Source organism: Pelodiscus sinensis, chromosome Z (genome assembly GCF_052426305.1).
Source record: "Pelodiscus sinensis isolate ZL-2025 chromosome Z, ASM5242630v1, whole genome shotgun sequence".
NCBI lineage: Eukaryota > Metazoa > Chordata > Testudines > Trionychidae > Pelodiscus > Pelodiscus sinensis.
In genome coordinates, this window is record NC_143085.1 from 4,779,059 (window position 1) to 4,802,657 (window position 23,599).

General features: G+C 50.3%; 1 protein-coding gene across 1 annotated transcript in view; it reads right to left on the bottom strand.

Annotated features, from left to right (window-relative positions):
• BCR (BCR activator of RhoGEF and GTPase) overlaps positions 1-23,599 on the bottom strand; it is a 158,670-nt gene that overhangs the window by 21,447 nt on the left and 113,624 nt on the right. The window contains exons 9-16 of the mRNA XM_014574761.3: positions 15,914-16,035; positions 14,999-15,167; positions 13,558-13,677; positions 11,894-11,969; positions 11,171-11,275; positions 8,729-8,803; positions 7,710-7,807; positions 6,276-6,407 (exon numbers count right to left, since the gene is read on the bottom strand). Coding sequence (XP_014430247.2) covers positions 6,276-6,407; positions 7,710-7,807; positions 8,729-8,803; positions 11,171-11,275; positions 11,894-11,969; positions 13,558-13,677; positions 14,999-15,167; positions 15,914-16,035 — 897 coding nt within the window. The remainder of the gene's footprint in view (positions 1-6,275; positions 6,408-7,709; positions 7,808-8,728; positions 8,804-11,170; positions 11,276-11,893; positions 11,970-13,557; positions 13,678-14,998; positions 15,168-15,913; positions 16,036-23,599) is intronic.

Below are 23,599 nucleotides of genomic sequence, written 5' to 3' on the forward strand. Positions count from 1 at the left end.
AAAAATGGAATGTGCATGAAGAGAACAAAAATCTGAAAATGACGTGCTCCCACAGAGGACAACTGCTCTAAAAAAAGGGAGGAAAACAAGCCATCAGCCCAAGTGTGTTACTAAAGGCTGGAGAGGACTCCTAGAAAAGACTGCCTCTGCCATGATTTCACACTTTGTGCAAGTCTTGGTTTTGTATCCAGGGACTTTGTCATACATCTCTGAATTAGTCACAACTTGTGTTTTCACTACCAAAAAGGACAAGGACAGACCTGCTACAAATTCCCTCCTATGAGGTAGGGAAGACAGTCTATAGCTACGCTGACCATACACTGCAGGGTGGGACGCTCTCGGGCTCAGCAGGTGCATGGACTAGAGCAGAGGCCGCTCGCAGTGCTATTTTTAGTACTGTGGTCCAGGTCCCCACAGGAGGCCCTGGCTCCAGCTGGAGTGAAGTGGCAGCTGCACAAGGCGCGTTCCAGCCAAGGCAGCCTCACCGGAACACAGTGGGACTTCTTGTGGCAGGGGGTGTGGCTAATGTGTCCCAAATTTTGGTTCAGAAAATATGGTCACCATATCTATAGCACAGTCTGCAAGCACAATTCTATTCATTGCACAGGGAAATAGTGTTGCCAGATGGTTTCAACAAAAATACCGGACACACTTGACATTACATCACTATCTACAGTACATCTTAGAAAATACTGGACATTTATATTTTTTCATTTATATTTTCTCAATTTGTTTCCCGAACAGAAAGCTCAAATACTGGACTATCCGGTTCAAAACCGGAAACCCTACAAGGAACACATGCCGGAAAACCTTCAAACTTTGCTGTGGCTAGCACATATTCAGCTATAGCGTGAACAGAACTGCTCTGCTAGACTGGTTGTGTTTCACAGCTGCTTGTTCCTTGTGATGAGCTCATAAGCTCATAAATAAGCCAAGCAAATTCCCCTCTACAGCTGGCACAGACCACAAGAGCACAAACCAGCCCTGCTCAACAGGGATTTCTGTAGGGCTATGTCTAGACTGCAGGCTTCTTTCGAAAGAGGCTCTTTCGAAAGCATCTTTCGAAAGATCGAGTCTAGACTGCAGGCAGATCTTTCAAAAGAGAAATCTGCTTTTTCAAAAGAGAGCACCCAGCGAGTCTGGATGCTCTCTTTCGAAGACGGCCTCTTTACATTGAAGAACGCCTTCCTTCGAAAGAGGAACTTTCGAAGGAAGGCGTTCTTCCTCGTGAAACGAGGTTTACCGCCATCGAAAGAAAAGCCGCGTTCTTTCGAAATAATTTCGAAAGAACGCGGCTTGAGTCTGGACGCAGGGGAAGTTTTTTCGGGAAAAGGCTACTTTTCCCGAAAAAACCCCTGAGTCTGGACACGGCCTAGGAGGACCCAAGTGTCTAAGGAGCCTGGGGATACATTTAAATAAAAATGATGACAACGACAAGGAGGAAGAGAGGGAGAAGATGGTGGAATGGGAGCAGAGGGCACTTAATAGCACATGGGTTAAGCACAAGGAGAAAAGACCCAAATTAGGAACGCAGGGGAAAGGGGCCAGTGGTGGAGAGACAGGAGGACACAAGGCTGAGAGAATAAATGGAAGAAATGAGAAATGCCCCTTTTCTCGTTAGTACATGTTATGCCATTTATTCATACTATTTCCTCTCTTTAGTGAATTTCCATGACTGTTTCACACTCCAGCTGTTTCTAATTGTAACCAATGGGAAACTACTTGCTACAGCTCATTCCTTCTGAAAGCACCTAGTCCTGCCTGGACTTATTCTTCCTAGAGCTCATCACTGACGTGTTAATCCTTTCCCCTTGCCCTTTAGTCCTGACCCATAGCTTTCACCATTTCCACCCCTCTTTTCATTGCTGGGATGCTGCTCTGCATTTCTAGAGCATGTAAATGGTTTTAGAAGTGGATCTTGAGGGCTGCAGCATGGGAGTGTGAGTGCAAGTGAATGGAAAACCTGTATCTGTAGGTTGATATCTGGAGAGAGGAAGGGAGCTAGCCCCCATGCAATTCTACAAGCCAGTCCAGAGAGCAAAACAGATAAGAGTGCTGGTCCTGCATGGCAACAGAGCAATATTGGTGCACTGCTTTCATGGCATCAAACTATTTGTGCTCCTAAGGTCACATCCTTCTCCAGCACTTTTTTTTGGGGGGGGGAAGGGAGAAGAGGACAGGGTTTGTCTGAGCTGCTCATGCAGAGAAAATAACTGTTGTTCAGAACTGCACTGGCTTGAGTTGACTACAGCAACAGTTCATTCTTGCAGACTATCCCAGGGCTGGGCATAATCTTGCTGACATCCTCATTCACCTGGATGCAGAGTCAAAAGAGTAAACACAAGGCATCTATGTTAATTCCTGCAGAGCTAGAGTCTGACTAAAGTCTGCTAGATGGAGAAGGGCAAACTCCAGAGGGCAAAAGGACCCAATGGAGAGGAAATAAATGTGAGTGGAGTTGACAGAATCCATGCAACTACACCAAGAGTTCCCAGTTATGGGAAGACAGAATATTATCCTGCCACTACCCCTCCTCCGCATGCCTGCACTGTGCCCTAGAAGCACATTTTCTCTCTCCACTTCACTTATCAGTGTATCTGACATGGCAGACATGTCTGTGTATACACAGATTGTTAGAACTGCCCTTCATAGGACATAAAGTAGGGGCCATAGGAGGGGGATTTTTCTACTAGATTCACAAGCAGCATGCACAGAATAAAGTTTTCAGACTCATAAAATCTGGGGAAAATGTGGAGGCTGCAAACAATAATAAAACTCATGGATGGGGATATAAGAGTGACAGATAAAACACTGCATAGGAAAAGAACATATGAAAAATGGGAGCCATTAAACTGCAGCCTATTCCTGGAAGCCTTACAGTTCTTTGCAAACATGGACCAATTTACATCCTTCCTTCCTCCTCTATCATTATGTAACAGACCAAGCTAATAAACATTTCACAGTAAACAGTGCTGGTCTGCTAGACTCATTGTCTTTGTCTCTGCCACACAGAATTTGGTGATTCACAAATCCCAGCAGTGGAAATCACAGTTTTACAATAATACATGGCTTATAATAGCCAGCAATTTAAAACAAAATAAAAATTTCCTAGCTTTTGCAAAGAGAGGATGTGGATGTGTGACTGACTGTTCTGAAAAACTCACCATTGGCTCCATAGAATGGTATGAATCTTAACGAAGAGAAGACTTTGGGCCTGCATGACAACACAAAGCCCCACATACACAAGAAGCTATCCAGTGAAAAAACGTGACACAGACCGAAAGCCCCCTGGAAAAGTCTTGAAAGAAAAACAAATATTCCAAATAGCAAAAGGAGCAAATGCTGACATCACTCATCAAAATTCCCACCTGTTTATCTTCATGGTAGTTGTTACATTAGAAGCATTTCCTGATTTTAAAAAGGAGCATCCCGTGGCTTGTTGAAAAAAAATCTGCCCACAACATTTCTTATCAACATAGATCCCAGCAGAGTGGTTATTTTTAGGACCCCTATTTTCTCTTTTCTTTTTTTTTTAAACTAGACAATAGTCCTAAAAATAAATACAATGATGAGACAACAGTTTCTCAGAATTAAGGAAAGCTTAAACTGGCCTAATTTCAGCCTGTTCAGAATAGGAGGGTTTCTTCGTAAAATTAAAACAAAAAAAAAATCTGATAAATCATGCAAAGTTGGGAGATCATTTCTATTTAGACTTCTGAACTGGCCAAAAATGTATTAAAATGTTCAGGTTTTTGTCAAAAAACTAAAATACGAAAACCCAGTTTTAATTATTTTTTTGTTTGTTTTCCTAATTGAAAATGTAGACTTTAACCATAACCAATTGTTTTTTCAATTCAGAAAAAAGGAAAAATGTGATAAAAAATGAAAAGCTTTCTGTGGAAATGACTGTTTCACTGAAAAACAATTTTTCACCCAAATTATTTTTTCAGAAAAAATTTGAAAAATTCAGAGTTTGGTGAGTTGGTGTGTGTGCTGATGAAAGCACAACTAAGAGCTTCAGGGTTGAAACTTTGCTGTTGTATTGCTGCTAAGGTCCATAAACGTGCAGCATTAGTCAGTAGAGCCTCCAACATCAGTCCCTGTTAGCCTGAGCGTGATATGTGGGAGACAGGGTGCAAGAGGCCACGTTTGGCATGCTGGTCCTTGCCTGCAGCCACCACTCCTGCAACTCCCATTAATCAATAATGGGGAACCGTGACCAGTAGAAGCTCTGGGTTCAGTGCCTGTAGATGAGGGGCAGCACTGGGCACCATGGAGCCATTGCTGTACATGCCAGCTGCTTTTAGGAGTGGTGCGAGACCAGGGCAGGAGTAAGGCTACCTTAACCCCACTACTCCACCACCCACAAGCCTTCTCAGTTAAACAGCCCAGCCAGAGCCTGTATTCTGAACCCCTCTCCCAGCCCTGAACCTCCTCCTGCATCCAAACTTCTGCCCCAGACATGAGTCCCCCTGCATCCAAATTCCTTCCCAGAGCTGGCACCCTGAAACCCCTCCTGGACCCCAGTCCCCATCCTGCTCTAAGCCTGAAGCCCACACTCCAAACTTCTTGGCCCAAGACCAGAGCCTGAACCCAACCCCCTACCCCAGTCAGGTGCAAGTGAGTGAGGTTTGGGGAGGAAGGGAGATGGAGTAAGCAGGGGGCCTCAGAGAAGGGGTGAAGCGGGGGCAGGGCAGGGACTCAAAGAAGGGGAGGGAAGGAAGCGGGGCAAGGGTGTTTGGTTATGAGTTAAATCTTACATTGCACTTCACTTGAAAAAGTGATCTTGTGGTTAAAAAGGTTGGAGACTACTGGTGTAGTTAATCTACCTGCGCAAGAGGCAGTAGCTATGACACCAGGAGAAGCTCTCCCACCAACAGAATGCTATCTACACCTGAGGAGTGTTAGGTCAGGATAACTATGTTACTTGGGGAGGGGGAGGAGGAAAAGTTCATGCCCCTTGGCTACACAATCGTACCAATATAACCAAATGGAGTGTAATGTAGACCTTCTCTTAAGAGTGCCACAGCTACCAGATTGAACAGATTGTTTAGCATAAGTTAGCACACATTCTGGCCCTGTTAACACCCCCCTGTTAATTACTTTACTATAGGAGTATTTGGTTGTTGTTTTTTTAAATATCGTTCAGTCAGGTGACAAAGCTTTCCTCGACCACAACATGGCAGCTTGAGCACTGCGTGGAGGTCTCATGCAGTTCCTTCAGCTGCCAGTGTTGGCTGGACCCACAAATGAATAAGGACTGCAACAGCATGCCCAGGCTCAGCTCCCTTTGAAAGAGAAGAGCTGGGCCCATGCACTTACTAGTCAACTGCCTAAGAGAGAAGTATTGAGGGAGGGCAAGGGTACAGACGAAACGGGAGAAGAGCACTGGTTGTTATTTGAGAGCACAACATAAGCATGGCTAGAGGCTTTACAGAACACACACAGAGGATGGGTCCATGCCCTGAACAGCTCATAGTCTAACTCAACAAATATCATAGTCAGGGAAACTTTCCAGGCATGTCACCAGGCTTCAGATATGAAGGGAAGCGATTCAGAGGTGAGGGAATAATATGATGGGTGTTAAACTTGCCCCCAGCCTGCAACACCTGGGATCTTTGCCCAGAACTTACAGCCCAGAACTATAAGCTTCTGTCACTCCATTTTCTGAGAGCATCAGCCCCTTGTGCTGCCAACCCATCATCTCTCCCACCCCGTCTTGTGGCAGCAAAACACACAGAAATGCTACAAGCTACTTCGTATTCCGATGTACCCTGTTGTCATGGACACAAGAGTTTTGAATAGGGCAGTTGTCAGAGCAACAGGTATGTCCTGCTTGGCTGTACTATCACAGCATGTACTTCAGGGCAGATCGCATTTTCTCTGGATTCATTTATTAGGGGACTGACAGAGGCCACTCCATGTCTCTCACACAAAGTCACTCCCTCACTTTCTCTTTCCCTGTGCCAACAGAGCACACAGTGACTTCGACAATGAATTCTCCAGGAAGGATCTGAGACATGATGGAAGATGAATTCCCCCAATTTTCTCCAACAATAACCCCTGGAGAATGTCTCCCTCATTGGAGTAGGCGAAGCATAAAAAAGGCCAGCGCCATGTTTCACCTCCCCACTGCCTCTCAAAGCGTCCCCAACCTGGCTGCCTGACTGCCAGCGTTTGGCATGATCTCCAAGAGACACAAGGGAGCTCCAGGATGCCAAAGCGCCATTGTTTATCCTAGTGCGGAGCTTAGGCATGGACACAGGCAGCCCCACCTGGATCTGGCCTTTCCCCATGATTCGATCTGTGATCTCGCCATCTTCTTTGGTGAGCTTGGTTTTGTTATAGCATTTTTCATAGCACAGAATCCGCAGGGTCTGTGAGCCTTCCAGCTCGATCTCGAACTCCTGCAGCAAAGGGAAGGCAAAGAGCAGCAATTGGTGAACGCAGAGATAGAGTTTTCTGGATATCTGACTGTCCAGCCTCACCAAAAACAATCTGAAGGGACCGACAAAGATCTCTCATGTAACGGAGCAAGTCTTTAAGAGAGGTTGAGCAGAACAGTATTGAGTCCAGTTGCGGGCACACTAGAGGTGAATGTGAAAAATGCTCGGTCCTTTGGTTAAGTTTCAACGTATTATAGCGGTGCACCATTGAAAGAAATAGATGGCCCCATATTTCTTGTGTTTAATTACACTTCACTATGTTTAAAATAAGCCTGCTATAAAGAAGCAGGATGCTGAAAGCTAAGAGTTTATAATTATACTCTCCCCTTTGAAAAATACTTCCTTATTCAATGTATTTTCACAGATACTTTTAAAAAAAATAATATATATATTAAATATATATACACTATGGATGTTAAATTTAAATTAATCAGCTAATCAAGTAGTCAATGGAATTTCCAATTAGTCGATAAGAGGGGAGGGGTGCTTGCTATCTCTGCTGTGCCTCTGCCTTTGAAGTGTAGTAAGAGCTGTCTGTGGCTCTTGCTACATTTCAAAGGCAGAGGCGCAGCATGGAACCTGGCACGAGCCGTGAGTGAAGCAGTTCCTGCTAGCATCAACTGCTGCCCCTCTGCCTTTGAAATGTATCAAGAGCCATAGGCAACAGAGGTGCAGCACTTAGGACCCGGTACGAGCGGCAATTGCTTCTGTCCTGGCTCGTGCCGGATTCCCCACTGCAACTCTGCCTTTGAAATGTAGCAAGAGAGAGCTGTGGGCGGCTCTTACTACACTTCAAAAACAGAGGCACAGGGGAGAGGCACAGTAAGTTCCCCTCTTCTTTTATCCCTCCCCTGTCCATTCCCTCCAACACACACCGTGGAGATGGTGCTGGGGGGAATCAGCTTTAAACCTGGCCTCCCCCCCCCCCCTTGCTGCCTCTGATACAGACGCAGCACGAGGAGTGGGGGGAACTGCAAGTAGTTGACAATTTGACGACTCTTTCACCTCCCTAATACATATACCCACACACAAATAAGAGCTAGCTGATCATGCAAAGTGCATCTGTTGCTGTCAATTTATCAGTGAGTCTCTAAGATTAAAATCTGCCAATGGTAAGAGCTCAGAGGAAATAACAGGAGCCCTGCAGACTGATTTCAGATGTGAGAAGGGCACAGCTCATGCAGTATTAACTGCAACCCAAACAGCCTCTTCATTTACAAATGTGCTGCCTCAAGGAGATAAGCAAGGCTCAACTCTACTCACCTCGTTCCAATTCGGCTCGGTAGTGTCCCTGTAAACTCTGGTCTTAGCCTTGTTCACAAAATATCCAAAGGAATCTACCTCCAACGTGCAGTACAGGTCTGGAGGGCAGACAGAGAACAGAGGCTTTGTTAAGATTACGATGCGGGTTTTTTTCTATGCACACTGCTTCCTAGCTGCTCTCTCACCTAAAGGCCTCTCTACCCTGAGCCAGTGCAAACGCCAGTGTAGACGGGCTGTGCAAATGCCTGGCCTGTCTCACACTGCACAGTGTGTTTACACTGCAGGTGTGCACCTAGGCAGCATGGGCGTAACTACGCTGCTGTGATTACACCATTTAAGTGTCCTCAGCACAGTGAGGCCTTTAATGTGTCCTCCCTGGTACTGGCATACATTGATGGCGGAGTCCTCAGTTCAGCCCAGAAGGTGTGTTTCCGTGGCTTAGCAGCAAGGGCACATGGCCTCCTCTTTCCTTAGATTTGTTTTCATGTGTGCAGAGAGAAGTGCACAAAGGGCCCAGTCCAGAGTTCAGCAAGGCCCACAGGAAAACCCTACTGACTTCAACAGAAATGGGACTGAGATCTTCCCGAGTTACCTCAGCTGCTGCAGAAAGCGGGTGCATATTTTTAACAAGGACTCTCTCCCCATCCCACACACTGCTCAGTTTCGCCTCCTGTTTGGTCCTCCAGTGAACTCCTAGTCCAGTGTTTATTACGTCTCTCTCTTCTTACCATGGATGCTGTTACAGTGAGGTCAGAGACCAAGCCTTGAGATTTCAATCCAATAGGGCTGGAAAATGGGGTACGAGGGAGCAAGAGCTGATTTGCTCATAAACTCTTGGGCAAGCAGCAAATATGGGCAGAAAGTAGAATGCACACGCATTCCCAACTCCCAGTCGCCCAGACTGACTCTCTTCCACAAGCCCTGTACCCCAAACTGACGTCTCCATGCCCGGAGTGCCCCCTTCCTTTCCTGGGGCTCTCACAAGACCCCTGATCACACATCACTGGTCTGCAACTCACTTGTGCTTTGCTTTAAGCCCGTGGCAGAATGAACAATGACATTCAGGAATCCATAAAGCCCCGGAGATTCGTCATCTGCACAAAAGACGCAAGAGATTTTTAGTTCAGCTTCAGAGCGGTGGCAAAGGGGAAGACACCGAAATAAGATTTACATCCCAGAGACTGCCCAGCGGATGATGAGGTGTCTAAACCCAACAGCAGGAGAACATGAAATCTAGTCAGATTTTTTAAAAGGAATTGTAAGTTGCTCTAGGCAGGGATGAGGCTTGCCGGTTCTGGTTAACTGAGGCTGGAGCAGCTTCCCACTTGCTCTGGGCAGGGGCTGTTCCAGTCCCATAGGGCCCTCTGTAGGCAGGAGGCTCTCCAGCCTGTCCGGAGCATCCCCTTTCCTCAGCAAAGGGGGCCGTTCCAGCCCTTCCACCCTCCCCGCCCTTTCTTCCTTTAATAGGTTAACTGGTTAAACATTATGTCTAACAGGTAAACCAATGAAATGGGATTTTACATCCATAGCTCCAAGGTTCCACTCTTGTCCCAGAGCCCTCCTGACAATTCTGGGACTTTCAGAATCACGCTTCATTATTTTAAAATGTTTCTTCGTTCTCAGAGTTGCTGAGAAAGACCCAGACCACAGAAGAAACCAACTGACTATCCGGGTAAAACTTTGAAACAAGCTAGACACAAAAGGCTGCTAATGGCACAAAGGAAAACTCAAAAATATTCTGATTTGTATTATAGCAGCACCTGCTGTCCTGAGATCAGGGCCCCATGAAGCTGGGCACTCTACAGAGTATGCAAAAGTCCCTGCCTCAAAGAGCTCATCGTCTCAATGGGTCAAGCAGAGGAATCCGGCACAGAGCAGTGATAAATTTTGCCCAAGGTTACCCAGTCCGTCAGTGGCGGAGTTGGAAAACACTGAGGGCTAACTCAGCGTTTCTTATCACTCTGTTGAGGGTTCTCTCTCTAATCAGTCAACCATCCTGATCTCAGCTGTTACTTGTCATCACCGCAGATAAAACTTTTCAGACTGAAGTTCACGGCATCCCTTTAAGCTCTGGCCGGGCCTTAAGAGTCAGAGATCGTAGGGTCTCACAGGACCAGAACCCGGGTCTATGGGACATTCACCATTGGGATGCCACGCAGAGCTGTGACCTGGCAGCACGGCATCAGAGAAAGCGCCACACAAAGCAATCATCCTTCTGATTGCCCCATGGTTACTACTTAACCCTGCAGTGTGCTCTAAGAAGTGGCCTGGGCATGCCTGCCAAATTCTGACTTGCTTCAGCTCCTGACTTCACCTCACTAATCTCTGGCCTGACATTCACTCTTGCCTTCTAACTCTAATCTGGCAACTATGCCTGACCCTTAGTCCCTGACTCTGACCTGCAGTTTCAACAATCAGCTCAAAATAATTTCACACAAATGCTTCTAGCTGATGAGAATGGAGGCAGCACAAAGCAACAGACCTGCTCCTCCACCACAAACATGCAAACTGAAAATCCTACACTTGTTTCAGCCACAGGGAAGATGGTGGCTATTTTATACCTTTTTCTCAAGTCCAGCTCATTCATCTTAAAACCACATTCTCAAGATCACATCAAACAGAAAACCCTTCCGACATACTTGTGCCAGGAAGTGGTTGGGTTATATTCCAGGAGGAAGGAGTCAGGTTAGGGGCTAGAGCTACTGTGGGTACAAAGGCCAGAAAGTTGGTGGTAGGAAGACAAGGGAAGAGACTTGAATCCACTGAAAAATGGGGGAGAGTAAAAGGAACAATAATAACTGAAATAATATGGTTTAGAGGGGTAGCCGAGTTAGTCTGTAACTGAAATTTTTTTAAAAACAACGAATAGTTCTGCAGCATCTTAAAGACTAACAAAACATGTAGATGGTCTCATGAGCATTAGTGGGTGAAGAAGTGGATTGTACCCACGAAAGCTCATGATACCATCTCCATGTTTTGAAATAATATGACAATCCACTCAATAACAATGGGAGAGATAGAGTAAAGCCACAGGGGATGGGCAGAAATTCATTGTCAAAGGAGCAGTAGGGGAGAAACTAGGAGGAGAGAAAGTGAACTACAGACACTCCACAGGTGGCATTTATACTGTGGGACTAACTTTGAAATCTTTGAGCAGAACTTTCCCTCTCCCCACCCCCTCTTTGCTTGCTGCACTTTGTCTACTCTGACCAAGCTTCTGGAGACAGAGACTTTTATACAATCCAATCTTCCTACAGGAAGCGGCTGCAACACAGCTGAGTTGATCAGGGTCTACGGGAGTTCAGAATTGTGATTGCTGTACAAGACAATCCACTTGGAGCTGCCTGGAGGCCTCTGGCCAGAGGAAATGGTCCGGGCAAGACTAGGGGGATGTAAAGGAAAGGCAGGTGTGGATGATGACAGCAGCTGGTCCACAGGAGGGCTCCGACAACTGCTCTCACCTTCTTTATTGATGGTGAGGGGGATGTTGTGGACGGTCTGAAGCTTGACACAGGAGTTTGTCAGCATCTGGAGCTCCACAGACGTGAGTGAAAAGCTTTTAAAGCCTGTCAAGGAAATTCAGAGAGGAAATTGTGTTGGCACAAGGTTCCTTGGGCACTCCCTGGGCCTAGACGGGTACGTGCCGACCCTCCCAGGGCAACACCAGCAGATAGCTTAAGGAAGCATTTCGGGAGGCTTCAGCCACATAAAAGGCCTGGCTTGTCCAAAGCACAATCTCTCTACCTTGCACATTGAACGAAAGAGACTCTCCTCCCCGGCAGAGCCTTAGCCAGGCCCATCCCAAAAGTAAAACCACCCCCTTCAGGCAAAGGCCAGTGGAATGGGATGGGTCCCAGAAGACCCTGGTTCTGCAGGTCAATGGGTGAAGTGATTGAGAGCTCTCCCTGTATTCTAGCTCTTAGACAATCACCTCTATGGACTGGGAGCAAAAGCATCGCCACTGGCTTCAGCCGCAGCGACAGAGCATGGGAAGAAAAGGCACCTGTGTTAGCTCTTACTCCTTGGGGCAGAGGCCATTCCCCACTCCTAACTTCCTGGAACAGGGGAAGGACTGGGCAATCCCTCCCCTGACTCCTCCCTGCCAGGGGGAATAGCACATGTGCACTGAAGTTACCCCCTGGATGCCCTAGGAGAACGGTTCTGACTGTCCTGGGGACACTCACATTTCTTCTGCTGCTCCCGGATGTTCTCTCTCCACTCGGCCCGCTCGTAGTCCGACGAGATGAGGAAGGTATAGCTCTGTGCCAGGAGAGGCAGAGGGACAAGGACCATGTTATTCCAACCTATCACTGGCCGGGGACAATGGCTGGATTCTTATCTCTCCAGCACGCCTGCCAGCTTCCTCTGGCAGTGCTAGCCCTGGCACTGCAAACTCCCTCTCTGCAATGCCCCTGCAGCACCAGCAAGGGCTCCGGAAGTCCAGGCTTCCTCAGAGCACCACCTTGTTCATGGCAGCAAGGACCATGGCAGTGTGGCTCCCCTGGCTGCTTCTGGCTCAGGCCTTGCCACCCAGCAATGTGTGCTTCTAGGCAGATGTGTGGTGGGGAAGCAGAGGCTAAAACACCTCCGAAATGAGCCACAGAAAATGCTGGCCGCTAGATCTCAAAACCATCCCTTGCCGAGGACACGCAGATACCGGAGTCTGCAATGACCCTGCGCATACAGCGCTGGAGACAAGCCAAACATCACGAGTCTCTCCCACTAGCTAAGGGAGACTCTCCATACTCTGTCAGCCGTAGGGGGCCAATGAACCCTGCAGCCATTACATTAGGCTGATAAGTACCCTCTCCGTGCAGTGTTACTAACAGACGAGGATCCAGTGCAGCAGCGGCAGGACTTTATCCCAGGTGAAGCGATAAAGGTCTCACCTCCCTCCCTCCCCCGGTAGATCCGAGCACAGGCAAGAGTGAGGGGTGAGCTTCTATTTCAAAAATGCAAATGTACATGCAGATGAACCCTGGGGCTCCTGGCCAGTTGCCAACGTGGCCTCCAGCACAGCACAGACGGTGCTTAGAGCTGCCACTGTTCCATGAAACAATGAGACCGAGACACGTGCTTGGGCAGCCCAGTCCCTTGGGCGGGGCTCAGCGACCTGCACATGCACAATCACGCCCCTCTCTCACCTCATTCCCGGCCCTGCACCCTACGCACTCGGGGGAGCCCCTTACCTTGCCGTTCCGGTTGTGGACCCAAAAAGCCATGTTGGGAGACATCATAGAATACTAGGACTGGAAGGGATCTCGAGAGGTCATCGAGTCCAGTCCCCTGCCCTCATGGCAGGACCCAGTACTGTCTAGAGCATCCCTGATAGACATTTATCTAACCTACTCTTAAATATCTCCAGAGATGGGGATTCCACAACCTCCCTGGACAATTCATTCCAGTGTTTAACCCCCCTGACAGGTAGGAACTTTTTCCTAATGTCCAATCTAAACCTCCCTTGCTGCAGTTTAAGCCCTTTGCTTCTTGTCCTATCCTCAGAGGCCAAGATGAACAAGTTTTCTCCCTCCTCCTTATGACACCCTTTTAGATACCTGAAAACGGCTATCATGTCCCCCCTCAGTCTTCTCTTTTCTAAACTAAACAAACCCAATTCCTTCAGCCTTCCCTCATAGCTCATGTTCTCTAGACCTTTCATCATTCTCGTTGCTCTTCTCTGGACCCTCTCCAATTTCTCCATGTCTTTCTTGAAATGCAGTGCCCAGAACTGGACACAATACTCCAACTGAGGCCTAACCAGCGCAGAGTAGAGCGGAAGAATGACTCCTCGTGTCTTGCTCACAACATTCCCGGCCCTGCACCCCACACACCTGGGGGAGCCCCTTACCTTGCCATTCCGGTTGTGGACCCGAAAAGCCATGTTGGGAGACATCAGCAAGAGCAGGGATTCCTGCTCAGACAGCTTCTTTTTCAACCTCTCCATGACCTTGCTGCCCTTGTTAGCCCGCTAGAGAGGAGAGAGACATTATAGGGGCCTCCCGCCTGAATCCATGTGGAAGAGAAGATCAGTCTCAATTTTCAGATCTATCTCTAGTTCCCTGCGCAGGTGGCCAGACCCCACATCCCTGCAGCAGGAGTTCTGCCATTGGGGCAGCTGGAATCCTGCCTCTTAGGAAAGTGGTACTCCAGGTACAGTCAACACACTTCTCCTCAGGCACTCCCCAGAGCTGCGCATCTGACCGGCCTGTCCCACTGAAAGCCCTACACGGGAAAGCTGTTCACTGCCCCAGACTGTACAGTGCTCATGGGAGTAGCAGCCTCCAAGACGGTCTGAGCAGTACTCTGCCACTGAGCACCGCACTCAGAACCACCCTTGGTTAAGCATCTGCTGTGCAGGTGGAGTCTTGGAGCCAGCTGGGTTACGCAGCAATAGTCATTCCTGTCCTTCCCCCAGCGTACACATCTAAGCCAGTTTTCAACAGAGGTTAACTGAAAGCGAGATTCTCCTTGGATGCCTAAATCCCAGAGCCCAGCCAGGTACGTGCTTTGGATGTGTCTAAATCCACTTGTGAATCACCAGCTGACTCAGTTAAGAGATTTTCCCATGAATTCTACTCATACCAACCTCCTCCTAGCCCTCCCAAGAACCTCCTCTGGAGAGCTAGCTGAGTCTGCAGACTGGGAATGTGTCTAGTTCCAGGGAAGAGGTGAAATTGCTGTGAAACGGGTTCACCACATTTCAATCTGCTCTCATGTGCCCTCGCTGACAAAGCCACCCCGTTCCTCCCAATTCACCTTTCAACGGCCAGGGCATCGAAAAACCTAGCACCATGAGCTGGGAGCAGTCGGGAACATTCAACATCCCGCTGCTGGATGCTTACTTGCTCCTAGACGCCCAGAGGACACTATCACACAAAGGGTAATTAGCATCATGTCTAATTATAGCTGCCTGCCCCACAGGGGAACTGACGGACTTGCCAGCCCCCTGGACAAGGTGAGGGAGAGGCTGGCTCAGCATTCCTGGAAGGGATGTGGCCTGGAGTGGAAGAGGCAGGACTGGCAGCCAGGGCTCAGTGCCCTCTGTCTCAGCACTGTCTGGAGTGTGCTGTGTGGGGCTCCGATGGCAATTGAAAGGGGGCTGAGGTGGTGGCTAGAGCCAAGGGCAGTAACCAAAAGTTCTATTGCACAAGTAGCCACATTTCCCATTCAAAAAACTCTGGAATGGGTCTCCCCTTCCTGCCCCGCCCTTCCCCCCCAGCATCCCATCTCCAGGTCTGTGCTGCAACATGCACCCCAGGGGCTGGGGAAGACAGCACCCCCGCCGTTACCTTTTCTCGCTGGATGTCACTCTTCATCTGGGAGATCTTGATCTTCATGGCGTCCAGCTCCTCGTCCAGCACAAGTGGGATGTTGGGCACCGCCTCGGATTCGTCCAGCGTTTGGAAGCTGAGGTCAGTGAGCGGAATGTACCATTTACAGTCGTACTGCTGGCTTTTCCTGAAAGGATGAGGGTCAGGGCTTTAGACACACTTGCATGCCCTCAGCTCTCACACGGCTCCTCCCATGCGTCTGCCCCCGTGTGGGCTCCGCACAGCAGAGTACAAGACTGTGGAAGAGGCTCACCAACCCTGTAATCCCTGAGGAGGAAGCACAGCTGGGGTAGGTGCGTTTTCCAGCAATGAATCTGGGAGTAACCAGTTCCCACTGCAGTGGTAAGTAGAATATGTGCTGATTGAGTGATTTAAAATCACATGTCCACGCTGAAGGACCCCACAGTGCTTCCCATATGCAGGGATATCTTTACACGCTGCCGCCCCTGGGGGTAGAACGCAGCAGCTTGCTGCTCAAGAGCTTACAGTCCTCTGAGGCAGTGCCCAGGGGTGGCCTTTGGCACAGAGCACTCCATTTAGGACCTCTGGATCTAAAAGCAAGAGCCTCTGCTGCCGGATGTAGACACTGTTCACCAGTGGCCTCTTAAACCCATGTGAGCCGGCCACTAGAGGGAGACAGCGAGTAACACAATTGCAAGGGGGATTAAGGATGGCAAAGTTAAATGACCCCAGCTGGCATCTGTCCAGGCGGCCAGAGGGACCACTCCTGCTCTGAGGAAGATAGCCGTGCAGCATTTAACTCTCCACAGTGACCCGGGCTACAGCTCTGTCTCATTGACGGGACAGAGCTACACTGGGCCATGCTCCCTGGATGTGCAGCAACCTGGCGGCCTTGGGTACGTGAGTCCTCACCCTCCAAGCTGCTTCTTGAGCTTGGCACACAGGAACAGGTCAGTGAAGAGGAAGACGTGGCGGAGTTTCCGAGCCCCCTCAACCAGCTCCACCATGAAACTGTCTTTCAGGAGCTGCCGGTGCTGCCAGGAACAGGAGAGACAGGTCTGGTTAGCACAGGAGGGGGGGCATCGGTCTCACGAGAAACCTCCCTGGCACCAGCTTCGTGGGACTGATCCCTGGTGGCACACAGCACCCCTACCACACCCCGTTTCTCTCTAGAACTGTTGGTTCCAAGACCTCTGTGAGCCTCACTGGATCGAGGGGATTTCATAAATTGGCCTACATGTTTACTTCTTTCTCTGCTGGGCCTCTCCTCTTGTTCATGCCCTTGCTTGGGTCTTTACAATCCAGCTTTCTCAAACCCAAGAGGGATCACAGGTTTCCCCACAGGGCCACCACAGTAACTTGGCTGGGCCATCCTCTCTATTGCTCATCCTCAGCATTGAGTTAACTCTCTGCTGTCTGGGCTCTTCCCACGGCTCTCTCCACCACTTGCAGGAACTGGGTAATAAGAGACAGTTCTTAACTGGAGTTAAATAGCCCTCTCCCGCTGGAGGACTGCCAGCAGGCTTGGCACAGATACTTCTCAGAGCTGCACAAAGTGCTGCGACCTCCTGCCAATGCCGAGGAGATCACCCAGACTCTCCAAGCTCAGCCTCTCTTGCCTGCCGCTCTCGACTTGCCTGGCATTTCCTTTGGGGGCTGAAACGTCACCGGCCTGCTCTCACTCACAGGAAGCTCGCAGGGAATATCGAGCAAAATCCTTTCAAGCTGCTTTAATTTATGACATGTCACTGACAGACAATTACCATACACAGCAGGCTGGCCAGCAGCCTTCAACAGCTGGGCATTCCACTCTTCACTAGCAGAGGGCAGCACACACCAATTCACCATTTACGCTTTTGCATCTAGCTGTAGCCACCATGCAGAGCTACCAAATCTGGGCCATGCTCACCTGAGTCAAGGAGAACCCACGAAACACCCTCCTCCCGATTCGGAACCTGTCTGAACAGAGCAGCTACTAAATATGCCCACTGCGTCTCTATTCCAACAAGTGCTACTAAGGGATCTGTATTTGCTTAGAAAAGTAGCAAATCCACTACCGAGCCTTAATCAGTCCCATCTGGATGGGTTTTTCCTGTATATTTATTTAAAGCCTTTTTCTATTCCTTGTAACATTTCCCCAAACCATGAAACATTGATCAGGCCTCAGAACAGGCAGAGAGCTTAGCTGCCATGTTCCCCTTCAGAAGACAGGCTCCGAGTTTCAAGGGTCTGAATGAGTTTCCTTCGGCCACGTGGTTTGTTTCAGACAGGGTGACTGTCCCGCCCTTCTGCACCCCTTAGTTAATGCTGTGGCCCTGAAGTATTGCTCCAGCAAACCCTGGGCAGCAGTAATGGTTTATGGTAATGGTCTGCAGTCCTCAGCAAGCTGCTCTGAAAGTTTCAAAACCAGTTCTGTCCTCAGAGCTTCCCTGGGAAAAAAATCAGAATCAACAGCAGCCTGAATATGAGCGAGGGGAGGTGAAATCCTGCAGGGGATTCCAATCTGGAGACAAATCTGATCCTCACAAAAGTGCAAAATCTTCCAGCACCGCTTTGATCCAAACACTGAGCAGGCTTCTCTGCACTCTAACCCTGACCTCCTACTCCAGTGTTGGGCCACACACCTAGATACTCCAGTGACTGGTGCTCTAGAAATAACTTTTACACCTAGGGATAGTGCTGCCAACGTTGTCCAATCCTAACCCTGCCCTACCTCCCCCCAGCTGTTTTGTCATCTGTCCCCTCACACCACTGTGCCAAATCACTCTGCTCTTGCCCTACTGTCTCTCTGCTATTTCAGGACCAGGCTCTCTCATGCAAAAGTTGCCAGTTCTCAAGCTGTGCTTGGTTTTGACTGGGCCACACATGAGGTAGAGACACTCACAGTGTCACCAGATGTCATGAAATCAGAGTTTAAACCTAGGGCTGTGACTGTAACGCTTTGCACATTAACGCACTATTCTACTCAGCTCCCCCCAAAGCACTCCCACTGCTGAGGACACAGCTGCAGGTGTGTTCATACCCAGCCACTGTGCTTTGCTCTCCAGACTAGGGATGTAATAGTGGAGTCAATTAACCGATAAGGAAAAGCTTATAGGTTAATGCCATAGACTACACGCATTTCTCCACGACCTCTGCCAGTAAATATGTTAGCAGGCTGGCCAGCAGCCCAACTCAGTCCTGGCTTGCGACAGGTCCGGGACCTACCCCCGCTGTAGCTCTGCATTTAAAATGTATTAGGAGCCAGGTGGGCAGGCAGCTTAACTCAGTCCACACTCACCCCTACACAGGGGCTGCTACCATTCTGTGCTGCTGCCTCTATATCAGAGGCAGCAGCACAGGGCAACAGACAGCTGGTCTGCAAGGAAAGCTGGTTTTTAAACTGGCTCCCCTCATGGACCAGCTCCTACCTGGCACCCTGCGCTGCTGCCTTTGATACAGAGGCAGCAGCGCGGAGTGGCAGGGGGCTCCTCGGGAGTAAGGCCGGAGTGCACTGGGGACTATAAACTAACCGATAAGAATTAATGAGGATACTCAGCTATTCCGTTAACCGATATTTAACATCCCCACTCCAAACTACCTTTATCCATACCAGGATGCGAGTCCCAACAGAGGAAATGGGAGAAAATGCAGTGCAGGGGAATGAAGCAGTGCAGTAGAATATGCAGTGCAGAGGGAAAATGCAGTGCAGAGGAATGAAGCAGTGCAGTGGACCATGCAGTGCAGAGGAATGAAGCAGTGCAGTGTAATATGCAGTGCAGAGGGAAAATGCAGTGCAGAGGAATGAAGCAGTGCAGTGGAATATGCAGTGCAGAGGGAAAATGCAGTGCAGAGGAATGAAGCAGTGCAGTGGAATATGCAGTGCAGTGGAATATGCAGTGCAGAGGGAAAATGCAGTGCAGAGGAATGAAGCTGTGTAGTGGAATATGCAGTGCAGAGGAATGAAGCACAAGTACCAGCTCTTGGTTACACATTCACAATCAGAGCCTCACACCTTTTCCAGTAGAAACCAACCCACTGCACAAGGCTGCGCTGAAGTCTTTTCTGGGTACTCCAGAGCAGGACTCAATCCTGGAGGTGCCTGCCACCCCAAATGTCCCTGCCATTCTGTGATCACTAGCCAGTGAATGTTCCACCCCGCCAGTGGTGTAAACCTGTTCCAAGACAGATCACTGTGCTATCTCTGGGCAGGACCCGGGGAGCAATGGGATCCAATGGCAAGGCAGGCATGGAATGGCCCGTGGATGTGTTGATGTTTGCTTTTAAGCAGGCACGAGCCTCCTCAATCCTTCCTGGGCTTGGAGAATATGCCTGCCTGCACCCACATCCCTGCTACAGATGTGTGCTCAACAACCCCCTCCCCTGGCCCTTTCCTTCCACAGAAAAAATCAGCTGGGGGCTGCACACAAGTGAGAAGCTAAAAAACAAAAACCAAGCCCTCACTGACGTGGCCCCGACTGCTGAGAAGGACCCTCCCCACATTCCCCTCGCACACCAGAGCCTGGGGGGCCCAAGCTAGTAGATTCTATGTGCTCCAGACCCGTGGGGAAGGGACTGTGGGAGGGAGGGGGGCTGGAGCACCAGGGTGGGCTCCCCAGTGGTGTGGGGGAGCCCCAAGCCTTGGGAGCCAGATCCAGGCAAGACAGGGGCGGTAGATTACCCACCCTTGACCTAGAGCCTCCAGCTGAAATATGGAACCAGGAGGGTTCAGGCAGAAACAAAAGCCAGGCCTTGTCAAGTGCAAAACCCCACCTTCCATAGCTGGGAAGGATTCAGTCTGAGAGAGAGAGAAATGAGGCAGAAAAAGTGGTGTCTCTCAGCAACTCAGAACTCTAATTTAATGTTTTTAGAGCTGATGAATATTTATTATGATGCAAATCAACTCTACTCCTCTGAGGCATGTGAACAGCTGCTGGTTGCCAGCCAGATCTCTGCTCATCATCCTTAGGTGTAAATATGTTCTCACGCATTCAGTCCCATGTGTTACCCAGCTACCGTTCTGAGGAGCAATGCTGGCCTCCCGTTCCTCCCCCGCACCCTCCTGGTCCCACAAGGCTCTCGTGACACAATCCTGCCCTACGGGAGGTTGCTGGACTAGCTGGCCCCTGGCTCCAAACACAACCAGGCACTGATGCCAATACAGTACTGTGGGTACCTCCCACCCCCGACGTCCCACGAGTGTGGGCAAAGGCAGTGGCCAAAGGGGATGGACAGAATGAATGTTCCCACATGGCCCTGGGATTCCAGATCCACCCACAGCCCCTGAGCCCATGTAGGGCCTCAATCCCTCTGCGTTGCCAAGAGCCTCCCACCCGTACAGCCCCTGCCTGTGCACATCCAAGCAGGCTCTTCAAGCAGCAGGTTTCCCACATCCTCAGAAAAACTCCACGTCCACAAATTCCCCCTCAGCCCAAACAGGAAGCTCACTACGGCCACAGGCAGAGCCCTGCTGCGGTGCCGAGAGCCACCATCCAGTCCGCCTGAGGGGATTTTGATCTACGTGGAGCAGATCGGATCCAGCACGCGGGGGCTGAGCTGTCCTGCTCCGGGAGTCCAGGGGCTAGCGTGAGGCGCGGGGGCTGATTCTGACGGAGGTGGGATTTCTCAGGAAAGGAGGCTGTCAGAGGATGTGTTCTAGTCAGGCATAGGAAGTCGGGGACGGGGGTGGAGGGGATGTATTCCAGTCAATGGCGGGGAGGAAAATATTTACCGAGCCTCACGGGGGGAGGGGGAGAGAATTTTCTTCCTACTTCTGCTTGACTATCAGTCCTGACTCATAAGCTTGCTGGAGAGATGTCCCTGCAAGGGGGACCCCGGGAGGTATCTCCATAGATCAGGGGTGGGCAATAATTTGTGTGTGGGGGGGGGGCTACTTCATGGATTTTTGTATTTGGCTGTGGGCCAGGCCCCTGGAAGAGGTGGGTCCTCAGGCAAAAAAGGGTGACCCCTAGCAGGGGGAAGGAGACTTTGTGCCCTCTCCCCCCATCTCCCCTCAGGCAAATCGGAACAGAATGTGCTGCTCACGTGAGCAGGGACAGGCTGTCTCCGTGCCAAGGAGCAGGCCTCACAGGCCTGCAGACAGACCCCCTCACAGACGTGACTGCACCACTAGTAGCAGTATCTGTTCATTTCCTCTCCAGAGACCTCACCCATTTGGCCACTGAGCCAGCAGCCCACAGACCTGGGCAGCTTGGACCCCAGCAGCTCAAACCCTGGCTCCAGGGTACCGGGGCTGTAGGTCAGGGTGCCTCCAAGTCAGCAACTGCCATTCCTTTCCCTCCACTTCTCTTCCCCACCACTTCCATCAGCCTCCCTTGTCTAGCACTGCCTGACTAGCAGGGGAAGCCAGCTGGCCTCCTTTTGGGGGCCCTATGTTAGCAACAGTCCGGGGCCACAGGCTCATTTGGCCTGATGGTGGTTTGTTGTACCCCTGTCAGAGTTACCGTACCTACCCCCAAAAGAAGCACTCACCCAGCCAGTGTCCAAAGCTGCTCTTCTGGCCTGAGCAATGGCAACTCACGCACCAGCGTATGGACCCCCCCCCCCTCCGCCCACGCCACGCACTCCCTCCAAATATCTTGGGAGAGGGGATGTGTTACAGAAACATCCAAACAGGGTATCCAGCACAGACGCTTCCCTCGATAACATCCTAAGGGGAGCAGCACTACCACCAATAGCACTCAGCGCTGCCAGGCTAGAGCCTGGGACAGGTCCCTGCGTACACTCCAGTCCCTACCTCACAGGCCTTCTCTGTCTTGCTTCCTCTCCCTTCTGCATATCTAGCACCTGCCTCCTCCCTTTTCTGTCAGCACCTCACTGCTCTGGATGCAAGAGCCTTCCCCACTACAGCTTCTGCCCCCTGGAACGGCCTCCCTGCATTTCCTGCCTCTTCATCTCTTCTCTCCCTTGCATTTGGGTTCCTCGCTCCCTCTACCAGCCTCACAACCGCCTGCACCTTCTTTTATTCATGGCATCATGGTTTCATGCCACCGCCAGTTGCTGTCTCGAGTGCAGTGTGCTGCTGTTGTGTATGATTTCACTCCAGAGAGCAGGATACCTGTATGTCTGAGGTGCACAATGCAAAGTAAAACTTTGTAACAGCTGTTCATCTGGATTGAAGATCTGAACAGGGCTATCTGCATGTCAGAGCTGAGGAGGAGGTGTATCCTGGGAGGTGACAGCAGAAGACGGCAGTGCGTGTGGGTGAGAGTTACAGGGAAGACAGGAACACGTGCGATGCAGGAGGAGGAGGATGGAAAAGCACAAAAGAATCGATATTGGCACATGTCACAGAGGAAGAGGTGGTTTAGATTTCTGCAGCATGTAGGAGGAGAAAGATTCCCGTGTGTCATGCAAGAGCAGCGCAGCAGGACGTTGGGATGAGGTACTGAGGGCTTCTCTTAATATTCTAACAGCCTTCCGTTTTCCAAAGCAATGGTCATTGGGTACTATACGGCTTCAGCTGAGGGACAGTTTGTGGGGTCCAAAATTGTCCAAAATGGTTTGCATCCATTCCCTACTACAGTCATTGACACTTGTGGGAACTGATGCAGGCTTGAGCTTCCTGGATTCAATATAAAAACCATGAGAGGCTCAGACTGGAGGCTGTGCGGGATCACGGGGGATAATGCCTGGGACTGATCCTGCTGGAGCGCTTGGGGATTTTCCCCTTCAACAGATCCCCTCTACTGGAACCCCAGAAAATGAAGGGTGGAGAGTGAAGCGTCAGTGGTGAGCAAAGGGGGCCCCATCCACAAAGCGAGGCTTTGGTTCGGTGCTGCCGTGGGGCTTAGTGCGCAAGAGACGAATGGGAACGTCCCCGTCACTCCCAGACCGCCCTGCGAGCTCTTCCTTACAACTTGGCAAGTTTCTGAAGTGGGCACCTGAAAGGCTCTGCCAGAACCACTAACAACAGAAAGGAGAAGAGAGGCAGAGAAAGAGGGGAGCATTCCCAGGCTCCTAGGCAGGGGGGATATGGCCCCAGAAGCGTAACGTTCCATCCAGGATCCTACTCCTTCACAGGGGTGACCCACCACACCCCATGGTGGGGGGACATCTCCTCCTGCTTTCCTACAGACCAAATCTTTCCCCACAGGTCTATGGGCTGTACACGCTGGGGAGGCCAGGGACTGAATCGCCCACAACAAGCTAGAGAAGAGACCCAGCCCCACTCCCTGGCTTGGACGGCAGCCCTTCTTTTCTCTTGACGTTTGCTGTAATTCGCACCCTGCCCGTGTCCCTAAAGCATGCAGAAAGTGGTGCGACTCTGCACCCCAGCCTGGGCGTCTGGGACCCACTGGGCCCACACATGTGGGGAGCCAGAGGCTGCCTCAGGGCCATGCTCACACTTCAATTCCCAACTAAGAGAGGAATGCACAGATCACAGAGGGAACGAGCTGACTCTGCAGTTCTCCCTTCTCCGATCAGCAGTGCTGCACTAGAAGGGACACCGCGAAGAGGGAGGGCACTTCCTGGTCCTGGCATGCACTGGGGAGCATGTGGGCCCATTCAAGACACTGGAGTTACTTTACAGATGGTTCCATTCTGCCAGCAGATTGCATGGGTGGGAATGTACTGCTCTGTGATCAGCAGCCATTA